This window comes from Seriola aureovittata, chromosome 16, assembly GCF_021018895.1.
Source record: "Seriola aureovittata isolate HTS-2021-v1 ecotype China chromosome 16, ASM2101889v1, whole genome shotgun sequence".
NCBI classification, from domain to species: domain Eukaryota; kingdom Metazoa; phylum Chordata; class Actinopteri; order Carangiformes; family Carangidae; genus Seriola; species Seriola aureovittata.
The window spans coordinates 22,769,512-22,782,531 of NC_079379.1; the positions used below are offsets into that span (position 1 = coordinate 22,769,512).

General features: G+C 41.6%; 1 protein-coding gene across 1 annotated transcript; it reads right to left on the reverse strand.

Moving 5' to 3' along the window:
- Positions 1 to 5,252: 5,252 nt before the first annotated feature.
- Positions 5,253 to 10,905, reverse strand: nudc (nudC nuclear distribution protein). The gene is made up of 9 exons (XM_056400133.1): positions 10,716 to 10,905; positions 10,057 to 10,134; positions 9,737 to 9,949; positions 9,558 to 9,638; positions 9,354 to 9,467; positions 7,457 to 7,651; positions 7,269 to 7,352; positions 7,007 to 7,125; positions 5,253 to 5,527 (listed from the first exon to the last, which is right to left on the reverse strand). Exons 1-9 carry the CDS (start codon positions 10,788 to 10,790, stop codon positions 5,476 to 5,478), a joined length of 1,011 nt encoding a protein of 336 aa, XP_056256108.1. The 5' UTR covers positions 10,791 to 10,905; the 3' UTR covers positions 5,253 to 5,475.
- Positions 10,906 to 13,020: the final 2,115 nt, after the last annotated feature.

Genomic DNA, 13,020 nt, shown 5'->3' on the forward strand with positions numbered 1-13,020 from the left:
ATATATATATATGTAGGTAAAAAGTACAATATTACAATATACAGTTGGTATAAAATAGAAATTAGAGTCAGTCGGTAATCACTGAGTTGGATCTTTAAAGCTGCGTTAATATATTGTTTTTCTTCTTTTGGCCACTAGGAGGCAGAACAAGCAGGAAACACAATGTTGACATATGATCATCTTATGAAACTGTTGTGGTAAAAAGTTGATTATTTTTCAGTCTGCAGTGACGCGGAGCAACGTTAGCATTAATGCAAAGTCACGTCTCTGACAGATGCTAAACGTTACAACGCTCAGCAGCTAGTCGCTAACATCGTCTCTGTCTTTTAGTGGACAGGAAGTGGTTAAAGAACGCAGCTTTGTGGATCAGAAAATCACAAACTAACAGAAGCTAAAAGACTCAGAACAAACAACATTTTATTCTTTTAGTTTTTACTCCTTAAATTTTTACTGCAGCGAGTGTTTTAATGTGATGATCAACAACATCACAATCATCCAGGATTCAGGATGACATCATATTTAAAGGACCAATTAATTTTTACATTTACATACGTGACCTGTAAAGCAACTCGTGTTTCACTCACTATGTAGCTCTAGTATTTTCAGTTATTGCTAATATTCACTGGACTGATGATCGGCAATAATATCTTCATTGTGTGTGTGTGTGTGTGTGTGTGTGTGTGTGTGTGTGTGTGTGTGTGTGTGTGTGTGTGTGTGCGTGTGTGCGTGTGTGACGGGCTGTTTATGAGCAGTTGTCCAGACTTGCTGAGGAGGATGTTTGCTGATGGTCTTTGCTCAGTCTGCAGCGGTAAACAGGTCCTGCTGGGCTCAGGGCCATCTCTGCCCACTCAGTTATGGTGTGTGTAGGTGTGTGTGTAGGTGTGTGTGTGTAGGCGTGTGTGTGTGTGTGTGTGTGTGTGTGTGTGTGTGTTGATCTGAGGACCCAGGGCTGACTGAAGCCTTTGTCCTCCAAGATGGCTGATCCACTCTGTACACCTCAGCCTGCAGCCTGTGTTGGCCTTCACTAATTGACAATTGGAGTTTGACTTTGCACACCATCGTCTTCCTCCTCCTCCTCTGGAAGTGTGTGTTCCAAATACGCTTTACAGAGTGTGCCCAGCACCCAGGTGTGGAGGATGGAGGACTCTGAACAACAGATGCAGATGTTGGGTTGGGTCGTCGTTGACTAACTGTGGCTGAAGTTATTTTTCGTTTTCATCTGTTTGAGTGACAGAAATAGAATTTATTGACGGACAGAAACGGGACTGAGGTCAAACTTTTAGCTTTTTATCCGATGAGGCAGTCGTGAAAATCAGGTGAAGAAAAAACTGCCAGCCTCCCGTCCCATCTCCGTCCCCTCACGTATCCCTCCCCTCCGATTCCAGGAATAATCCGGCGAGCGGCGCCTCACGGAAGGAGAGAGAGGAGGGCGACGCGGCCTCCGCAAACACCACAATTATGATATTGAGTCACATTGTGCGAGGCCGAGCACGTTGATTTATGAGGGGCCGCTGCCAAAAAACAAGTCGTGGAGTCTGGAACAGCGAGTCAGCGCAGTGGCGTGGGGGGGAGGGGTGGGTGTGTGTGTGTGTGTGTGTGTGTGTTTGCAGACCGCCCCCTCGTCCACCCCTAAACCCCGTCCCTCTGATGTCTGTGTGTCTTCGTTAATGAAGAAATTCTGGTACCTTGGTGAGACATTGCTCTCAGCTGAGCAGACTCTGCCTCCTCGGTGCCCTCTGTACAGTCACACAGCCGCCCCACCCAACCGCAATCCCATCATGCCTCTGGGCTTCGCCTCCCTCGCTGAAGCAGCTGAAAGGGAACTTCTGGAAGTTTTTCTGCCAACACATTCTCAGTTTGCTGAATTCAGGAACAAAAAACAAGAAACTGATCACTGACAAGATCTTTTCTTTAGCTTCCAACCCACCTGACACTAACGAGCTAAAAGGACCAAACCAGAGTTTTGGCGTATGAAATTAAAACCCAAATTTGATCAGAGTCCATCGGGTTAAAATCTGATGGTAAAACTCCTGAACGCATCACAGTGTTTAGAGAGGGGGGGGGGATAAATGGAAACCAACACCTGCCCTGGAAACAAGGATTTATCTAAAGCTGCTCTCAACAATATTTATATATTAACAATGGATAAAAATGAACTATGTATAATGTGAAAGGCGTGACTCATAATGATGCTTTTGTTTCGCAGCTCACTATTCAAGTGTTTCGTGAAGTTTGTTGAGTCTCAAGCAAAAACACACAGAGAGACACAGCGGAGCATTTAGCAGCTAAACAGTCAGATGTTTCCTTCAGACCAAAAACAGGGAGATACTGGACCGAAGACACGACTTGAGATGAAAGCTATAGTTCTCCATATCAACTCTTATGTCCTGCTAATGTGTTAATATGTCAGTGTCGTGTCTACAGTTTGTTGACCTGCCCCCCCCCCCCGTGGCAGGCAGAGAGAAAATAAAATAATAATAACATAAAAATAATGAAAAAGGGTGCAGACATTTAAACCCAAGAGCACCGAAGATAAATCTCAAGATGATTAAAGAGATAAAGAATAATTACTTAAATTATGTTCACAGTAACACAATAACCAGTGATGTCGTCTTACACGCAGATTCTGTTTCGTCTTAACTCGGCTCAAAGGTTAAAAACACAATCGGACACCAGTGGATCTGATTTTCCCAACCTGGAGTAGACTAACACCTGAACTATATAAATGAACGTCCTGTAATTCATCCTATGTGGTAACATACCTGAGGGGCCTAAAACATGGAGACCTGCGCTCTGCAATCAGGAGACAAGTCTTTACAAAAACACTACAGTCCCCGATGAGACAGATGTGCCAAGAGTGTTTTTGAACAACATGAGCAATTTCACACATTAGGAGGACTTGCTAGCCGGCATAAGCTAATGTATGTTTCCTCCGGTCGCCACAGTGATGGCGACAGCCTCTCACCATCCTGACAGCTCCAGTCCAAGTTAGCTGTGGACAGTCACACGAGCGGGGAAGACTTGTAAGCAAACTGGTCCTCAGTGAAGTAACATTTAGCAGAGGTGCATGATATCCAGTGTGGTCTGAGTGAGAAACCATGTTCTTCACCCGGTGGTAGGTGTACGCCGATTATCCTCGGGGGGGTTTTGAAAACAATGTTGTGTAGAGTCAGTGACACGTCGCTGGAGTCGAGCATCAGTTTACATGTATTTTCATATGTATTCTGTTTTGTGTTTGTGCATATTAAGTGTGTTATTGTGCGTTTGTGAAAAAAATGCTACTGGTATTATATATTTTCCCTCATCTCCATCAGTTGTGATTAACTTCCTTCCTTCTTGCAAAATATTAGTAGTAGTATTAATATGTTTTGTCATCTGTATTTATACGGTCATGTCAATAAACCCTCAGCTGCACTGTAACTGCAGATGGAAATGAGCTACTAGCTAAAAGCTACAAGCATCTTTTATCTTTTTTGTGATTTTGTACGTGGTCCCTGATACAAATTAAAAATGAAAATAAAATAAATAAATAAAACATTTAATCAAAATTAAAAAATTAAAATACCTGGGCATGCCGAGCTCCTCACCCACTAGCTAGCTAACTAGCTACTAGCATAACGCACCAATCTTTGATCAAACTGTTGAGTCGAGGTGCATTATGGGTAATGTAGCCACCATGTTTTGACAAGGAAGATGAATCAGTGGAATAAAAGCTACAACATCTCTAGTACACCTGCATCAATTTCTCTTTTTAAACTCTTCATCGTGACATTAAAGGAGTGTGATGCTACATGTAAAACACACTGTTAAAAATATTAACTATTCATCAAATTTCTTTTAACTTAAAATGTTCCTAATTTAAAAAGGTATTTTAAATTATAAAATAATAACAAAATAAAATAATTTTTAATTATTATCTCACTGATATCGACGTCACTGTTTAATGTTTTCCTTCTGCTGCTGCTTTACATTAAAAGCATTTAATCGAGTAACCAGGACTTAAATTAAACGAGTGCAGCTTTAACAGAGCTCCATGAGTCCTTTATGAGTGCCGTGCACAGACGGAGGTGAACGCACACTTTCTGAGTCTTGCTTTGGAGTTACTGAGCAACATATTATTACTCATAACCCTGAAGCAATGTGCGTAGTAATATAATATGCATAAATCAGAATAATCTCAGCTAATACGAGTTGCAGCTGCTGCATTCTTATAAGATGTTGTGTTATTTCCCCATTGCAACCAAACTCTTGTTGTTTCATCAGTGTTTTCATTATTGTGATTAATATAAATGCCATAATGTTACTATTGTAAATATATCAGATTACTGGGATGTTAACATGTTGAAAGCAACACACAAGAAAAAAAAAAAATATATACGTTTGTGCAGAATAAAGTACAAGAGAAATTACGGTTAAATTCTGATGGATTATGGGTAGGAGGAATAATAAATTCTTGCATCTGACTGGCAATAACTGCCCTGTGCACATGTGATTACTCATGTGATCACTTGCTCTTTAAAGTTGCTCCAACACTAGAAGGAGTAAGTCACTTGAAAAAGGCGCCTTCATTATAATTTATAATTCACAGAAGTTTGAGCCCTTATTCGCCTCCCAGATCTCAACTTGTTCATTTCAAATTATGAGATAAATTATAATTTCTTCCACTTGAGGATCATCTTCTTACGACGATCCATCACATTAATATGCTCACTGCACTTTAACTAAACCAGGTAACACTCAGCCTCTTTACTCTTTCAGGAAAACACTGCTGCTCCCTTGTGGTTGAAAACGCGTCTCTCTGATGTCTGCACATTTAATTGGTAAACACACACAACTGCAAATATTTCTCAGTATTTTGTTTGTTTGAAGTGACACGTTTTTAAATATACACTTAGAAATCTCTGACATCCACGTCAGGACTTCTACTATTATGCAATTCACCTGGTGTGAGGTGACTTTCAGAAAAACTTGTTCTCAATATCGGCCAGTGGCCTTTGGATGCGATCCAAACATAACACATGGCTGAGTTCAGTGACTCACAGCGCCGGCAGAAATCACTTCTCTTGGCCTTGAACTCTTCAGGGTTTTGAACTTTCAAATTCACAGGCAGTAAAGACACTAAAGTGAGCAGGAAAAAAAAGTTGCATTTAAACTTTTCTTTTTTCCATTGAATTCTGCTCGTTCAGAGAAGTGACAGCTCAGGTGAGGTGTTCAACCTTGTGCGCTAAATATAATCACTCACATGGCATCACTCTGATTTTAAATTCATTTACTAAAAAAAAAAAAGAAATCCAGACATCTTTAAATATTCGCACGACATGCAAAAGGAGAACGTGGGCGTTACAGTCATCGCACCTGTTCTCGTAACACGAGAACACATGAAGAGAAGACGTGGAGGGAGGTTTGGTTGGCGCCTGACGCTGGCTCCGACGCGATTCACATGAATCTTGATGTGGACTCTACAACAGCAGAGTTTCAGCTGAATTTGGCTTTAGAGAAATCCATCTCCGGGTGCTGAGCCATGAACCTGCAGCGACAGAGACAAGGGAACAGTTAACACGTCGCCACCAAAGCAAGACGCACTTTTATTTAACATCTGATTCCAATAACTTTTTAATGCATCTTGTTCAATTAGTCAAAAAAAGTTGGTTAGTTGGTTGGTTTCTCTTCATGTCTTTATTCCTAATATCACAAACACAACTGGTTTGACTCTGATAAAACTTTCCTCTTGCTCTGTAGCACCTCCTTCTGGACCACGAGTAAATCTTTTCAACCAGTAAATGATCTCTGCAGTGACACCATCAGACGACACATTCGACTGGACAGACACAGATGTGAACTTTGTGTCAATAAAAAGAAACTCCGAGACCAGTTATCTCCATGGCTGTATTGTTTAACTCTTATAAAACTGCACAGTAGCTTTTACAGGCAGCTTTTAAAGAGCTCGTAGAGGAAGTGGACTCGAACATAACGAGCAGACAGTTGAGCCGCGGAGGAGGGAGAGGGGTCGTGACAGGAGAGCGTCCTTCATGTCGGTGCCAGCTCCGACGTTAGCCCACATCCAGGATTGTATCTCAGTTAGCTGCTGCACTGTGTAATATTTGACATGACATGACAGGCTGTCCCACAAGGACTACCGACTCCATAAAACACTCGACAAACAGTAATCCAGCTCGGAGGGAGAATCACCCTCCGTTAATACGCAGATTAAAGCAGCACAGTGGTTTAATGTTTCTGACCTTTGACTATGAATGGGATCTACTCCACTTTATGGCTGACCATTGTCTTTAAGTATAGGTGGTTTTACTCTTGAAATAGTCTTTGGTTTCAGTTCAGCCCGCAGAGACTTGAAGCTTGTTAGACCGAGGAAATTCAGCACAGGGAACATCATCCCAATCCCCCCCCTCACAGACTTGGAGGCGCATCTGCTGTGAGTTTGTGAGGGTCACTGTCAATCATCGAGGGCACGACGGCTCTCTAGCAGCAACACTTTGAGCCCTTTATGCACACTTTCTGTAAGACCACATTTCTGCAGATGCTGCCTGAGGGAATTACCCAAAATTCATAGCGTTGTGACATTAAACACGGGGGTCGCCAGCATAAAAAAAAAAAAACGGGCAAACAACGGCCTTAAAAAGCAAGAAATAATAAGAAGGAAGAGCATCATGTCCTCTGCAGCATGTACCACCACCGTGAAGTGTCACTGCTAACTGGTGCTGAGACTGAGACAGTCACATGTTGTGAAGCTGCTTCAGGCTCTTTTATTACCTACAGTTACAGCAGGTGAGCCTGGCCTTGAGCAGAAGGAGGTGACTAAACTACACAGGCATCTTTCAGATTCACAGCTCTTATAAAATAAAGCTTTGTGCACCATAAAGCTCCCGTTAGACGCACTCTGACTACACCGTCTGCTTTGAAGAGTTACTGTCAAAAAGATCTTTACAGTTCCGTGATCAAACCTGAGCTAAACAGAACAGGTGTATTGTTCGCAGGTGATGTAACTTACTTTTTAAAAATGTCTTGTTTCTTCTGCTCTTCAGACGTAGGCAGCCCCATTGATTTCTGCCTTTGGTCATACATCATCTTCTCCACCATACCACGCGTCTCTCCATCCAGGTCTGACAGCTGCTCAGCAGGAAACACACACACAGGGGAGGGAGGGGGGGTTATAGAGCGGGAAAACTAAGGAGTGCTTGTCAGTAATCTTTTTTTGTCACTTTTATTAAACACACAGTTGCTGCTAAAGGCTTAAACATGGCGCCTGTTACCTTTGAGTTCTCTGGACAGATTTTCTTGGTGTTGATTTCTGGATCTGTGGTAACGATCTTACTCCACCACTCCATTTTATTAATCTGAAGTTAAAGGAAAGACTCGAATGAAACCAGGCAAGTCATTACAGCTGAGGAGATGCATAATTAAAAAGGCTGGGATCCGTCCACAGCGACTCCTCTCTCACCTTCTCCAGGTGCACTGTGACCACCTTGCCGTCGTCGATGAGCCAGGAGCTTTCCTCCACCTTCACCTCGTTGTAGAGCTGCCCTTCAATAACAGGAGGGTGTCCTTTCAGGCCGACCTTGATGGAGCGTCGCTGGATGTCCACCACCACGTCTCTCCCCTTGATGCGGAACTTCACGTCAAAAGGCACGGCCAGCTGTGGGAGGAGGGTATCAGCAGTAACACATGTTAGATTCTGACGATGCTATCATATCTCTCATTCTTTTGTTGGATTTCCCACAGGAGGATGACAATAGTTGTGGTAGTAAATTACATTAAATGATGTTAATATCAAGTGTAATATTGCTTGAAAATTGCAAATATAAAAGGAGTAAATTCATTAACTTGCTGCGTGAACTGAATAGGTGAGCAAAAAAACAAAACAATCGTCCTCCATCGACACAACCCTGGTGTGCACGCACCCAAGATGCATTGAGGACGCATTCAGAGGTGGTCTGGGCCACAGGTGTCCACATTCTTTTGGCAGTGTGAACGCTACTACTCTAGCGACGTCTTCCGACACAGTCCGATTAGTCCCGCCCCAGTTTCATAGGCCCGGTTCCGACCTGGTATTAAGATCAGATCACAAGTGGACAGCGCTCGGTTCGTCAGTTCACACCCGGCTTTAAAATGAGTCTCCACATGCGTCTCGATTGACCACTTTAGATCGGATCTCACTTCTCCGCTTTCTATGCAAATAACTAAAATAACAAAAACTGCAGTTCTTCGAATGGCCGCTTGAATCTGGCTCCAAAAGCGGGTCAATCCTCACAGACTCCCACGTTACAACATCCAACTTTACAGCAGAAATAAACACGTTTCCAGCCTGGTACAAAAAAAGGGCTAATTTCCTCCTTCATGAGGTTTAAAGATCTGCGTAACTGAGGGCGTGCCGCTTTGAGTGACAGGTGGGTGACCATACAGCGAGTCTCGGCTTGACACGTGCCCCTCCTCTTTGCCCATTTTTGGATTACCTGGGAGTTAGGGGCGGAGTCAGGTACTGGCAAGAGGGCGATGACGGAACTGCCCACTCTGAGCTTCAAAACCGCTCTCCACAAGCCTATGGGTGACGTCACGGAGGCTACGTCCATCTTTATTTACAGTCTACGGTGTGTGTGAGAGCGAGCGAGCGAGAGAGAGAGAGCGAGCGGGTCGCGGAGGGGTTATTCGCATACAAAGCGGGGAAGTGAGATCCAATCACAAGTGGTCAATGGAGACGCATGTGGAGACGCATTTTAAAGTCAGGTGTGAACTGACGTTAGAGCTGTCCACTTGTGACCGGATCACTGAAGACGCATGTTAATACTAGAGCTGACCGATTAATATATAACACGTCATCGCGATATGAACATGTGCAATTAACACATCGCAAAAGACTGAAACGCGATGAATTAGAGAAAAACATTTTATTTTACACACGCCGTGCGGTCACAGGGTTTTCAAGGTGCAGCGCCAGTCTGAGACAGAAGCCCCTCCTCTCAGCGGCGTTACCTGCAGCGGAGGGAGGAGGACGGAGGAGATGACTGACAGTGACCTTTGTCTGTGTTCTTCATTCAGCTTAGCTCAGCAGAACTGTGCGCACACACTTCAATATGTCATCGCTCATGCCAAATTTTCCTCAGATGGTGCGGGTCTACTGTGAGGCGTAAAATACAGAGACTGGATTCCACATAAAAGAGATTGTGCAATCTATTTTGAATGACAACACCTTTCCTCGCATGATGTCACAGTCGAAAACATCTGGCTGCCTGAGCAGGAAGATGATCAGTAACACCTCCTGAGAGGCTTAGATGGTGAAACAGAAGGATTCCACAGAAATGATAAGTCAAAGCTTTATCCTGAGGTCAGAAGGAACTCACATCCACTTCACACAGGGTCTGTGTCCACTTGTAGGTGGGCAGGTCCGCTCCGTTTCCTGCGTTAGGCTTCAGTTTGTCTTTGTCCTTCTCATCTTCCTCTCCTTCTGAGTCAGACTGCGGACAAGGAAATTAAGACAGGTAAATCAGCAGAATCAGATTTAACTGCTCATGGACACTAAACTGTTTAACCAACTGTTCACTCACCCCCTTCTCTTTTTCTTCTTTGTCAGATGGCTGTTCGACGTTTGTTGGTGCGTTCTCCAGTTTCTGTTCTTCTTTCTTTTTCTATAAACAAAAAATAACCAAAAATAAATTAATTAATCCATGTGACAGAACAACTGCAGTTATTCCTGTGACAGAGCATCAAAGCACCCAAATGTCACCTCGTCAAGTTCAGACTGAAGTTTCTCTGCTTCCTCATCAGTCAGTTCCTGAATTCTGGGACCGTCTTCATTTTTCTTTTCTTTCTTCTCTTGCTCTGCTAGCTTGGCAGCTCGTTCGGCTTTCTCTTTCTTTTCCTTCTCCTCTTTCACCTGCTTCTCTTTGTGGACCTTCAGCGCCAGCTTACTGTGGTGGGCATAAGCATCTTTTACTAACTGAAAAGGAGAGAAATAGGTCATAGGTGAAGATGTGCCTGTGTTACTATATTATACAACATAGTCCCAAATGTTATAGAGGCTGTGTTTACAGTGATGTTACTCACCTTCTCTGCAGCACCTGCATCGCCACCGGTGAAGAAATCAGTTTTGCGGCGGAGGAAGCTGAAAAATGTGTTTACTAACTGTTGAGAGAAAAGCAAACCATCACAAACAATAAAACAGAATAATGAAAGAAACCTATTGAGCTTGATCATCTCCATCCTTCTACTGACTCTCAGCCTTTTGATAATTAAACATTTCCTCTATTATTAGCTAAGAAATGTGTGTTAATTGGGGGGGGGGGGGGGGGTAATGATCCTTCTAGAAATTTCGGCCACTTGAAGCCACTTAGTTAAGACCCAGTAACTCATTGCTATATACAAATGTTAAACTGGAACGTTATTCAGGAAAATAGGCAATCTACAAAATGGGTTTTTAGCAACAATTAAGAGATTTTATTGAAATGTCCTGCTGCTTTATTAGTCACATGTAAGTCGAATTCCCCACAACACCTCATCGATGACAGACGTAAGGTTGTGATCTGTTCAGCATGAGACGTTTTCGTAATGACACCTTAGTTTAAATCTGTAAAAGAGCTGAAAACATTTGCTTTGACGTTATTTCAATGCTAACAGACGAGGTGTGCCCACTAGCTTACAGGCTAACTACATTAGCTTCTACACTCGCACGAAAGCATTAGCACGTTAGCAATAGAGTGAATTACCTCCTGTACCCCTCCTTCGTGCTGTTGCGCCATAACCAGCAACATCCCGTCATACTTTTCTTCATCGTCTCCCATGTTTGTGAGATAAGAAAAGGTTAAATAAAAATATTAGCTAACGGAATGACGAGCCGAAAAGTTGAGTTAGCGACAATGTGAGGGCCGTTGACACGCCACTTACTTCCTGGAAACAAGCCCCGCCCATACTTGTTTGGGCCAATTGGAGTAAGGAATTTTAAATGACAGCTGAATTTACCAATAAAGTGATTGCTGGTGTCAGGGAGGGACTGATGCGCCCGGTAAGAATGAGAACTTTCTAGAGGAAAAAAAAATCGAAAGTAATGATTTTATTGTAAATATGATTTTAAGCGATTGTATGTTAACCGTCATTATTTTGTAGTGTAATTAAAATAAAGAAATTGTTTATAACAATAAAAAATTGATTTTATTTATTTTTTTAATCATTGGGGTTTACAGTATATTAACTCTATATGAATAAAATAATATAAGAATATAAGAACTATTTACTCCAGTTTTTGTGAAATCAGTTGGAAATTTCCCTCATTTAAGCAGTATCACCTGTGTCGATTGGAAACTGGACTGGACTGGACTGTTGCTAAGCAACGCAAACATTTTCCTGACCTGACGATGCCATATGAATGCACCTAGAGGTGTACGCTGAAGTATCCAGGCTTATTTTCTTCTCTCCATCTTCTTCCCACGATCATACATAATTTAATTCAAATGGTATTTCTGGAAACATATACATCTTTGCAAAGTTTGTTACAATCTAAGATAGATGACGACCGTTACTGTAACGCTAATAAACGGTTAGTAGAACACCTGGAAAGCGGAGTGATACATGTAGTTAAAGGTCCCAGTGCTTTTGTATATATCAGCACTCATGGAATGTTTCTCGTCCAATCAAATTACTTGGTCGGAACTAACTGTTGTATAATCTATTCTAATCAGTAAACTCGGCTACAATTTGTGGTCAATACTAGTATATACAATGAGCAAAGATGTTACGCTATAAAACAGATCATATTGTGGTCTTGCAATTCTGTTTGCCTGGGCTGAAACTACCAAGATCAGTTAAAGCAAGTGACTAAAATTACCAGAATAGAGTGAAGGAAGTTATTTGAGAGTTATGGTTTTAGAAGTGAACCAAGCGTAAAGTTAGTGTGTGATACCCTTCTAAACTTGGGATGTTGCACATTTTCATATATCACCTGTACAGTAATTATGTACACTTTATCCTTATCTGCTGCACCCATGGTTATTGATTAATATGATCCCTCTAACATCAGAGGCCATGACTTCTCGATTCAATGGATCTCCAGTCTCTACTTCAAATGAACAGAACAGTACAACAACTGAGATTAAGTAAAGACATTTATTTATTGACTACTACTACAGGATAAATGCAATATTTGATAATCTGCGAGATGAAAAGTTGGGAAAAAGAACAGTGTAATCAATAGCGGATAAAACCATCAGTGTAATGAATTGGGAAATGGTGGAAGACAATATGTTTTGACTATTTAATATACGGTTATAAATGATACTAAGACATCTACTAGTGAAATTTAATGGTAAAATAATATCTTGACATCAACCCAGTCATGAGCAGTATATTAAGATCTAAACTACTTGTGGGTTGCACTGTAGCTGGAGATTTTCTTGACTGGAACAACAAATGAAACAACATATAAACCGAATGGAGCTAATAATGACAGAAAGGAACAATACAAATGTGGATTTCATATTATATCATTGAAAACTTTAATTGAGCATAATGCAAGTGGTTAACTGGTCAAACAACATAATAAATGTTTCCCAAAGCTAATAGTAAATAAATGTGGGTTACACAGTAGTCCTTTGATTATAATAATACAAAAACATTATTGTGAAAGTTCAATGTCTGTTACTTTGTATGAAAGATGCTGACAGTATGGTCACACAAAAGATATCGTCTTAAAATACATGTTACAGTTCGTCCATTTTATAGGGTAGAACTCGTGTGATTCAGCTATTACATAAAAACACCACATGGGTTACAAAATAGTTGGATAGTTTAATATTATTTCAGAAATAAGGAATATGTGTATAAAAAGAGTTAACTGCTGGTTACTAGTCAGGATCAGAATGTGGCTGGTGATGGTGGTGTTATCTAAACTTTAGCTAACAATTATCACAAACACTAGTTTGTGTGTGCATGTGTGACACAGAGCGTTCAGGGTTCACACCTTATTTATAATCACGTTCCTTTTGGTGTTACCTTTCCTATATAAGTACCAATCAAATA

Excerpts from the sequence above, each read along its gene's own strand:
- nudc (XM_056400133.1), bottom strand. The coding sequence starts at position 10,790 with ATGGGAGACGATGAAGAAAAGTATGACGGGATGTTGCTGGTTATGGCG. Across the intron at positions 9,639-9,736 it reads TTCAGTCTGAACTTGACGAG|AAAAAGAAAGAAGAACAGAA; the intron begins GTGACATTTGGG and ends TTTTGTTTATAG. Across the intron at positions 9,468-9,557 it reads AAGAAGAAAAAGAGAAGGGG|TCTGACTCAGAAGGAGAGGA; the intron begins GTGAGTGAACAG and ends CCTTGTCCGCAG.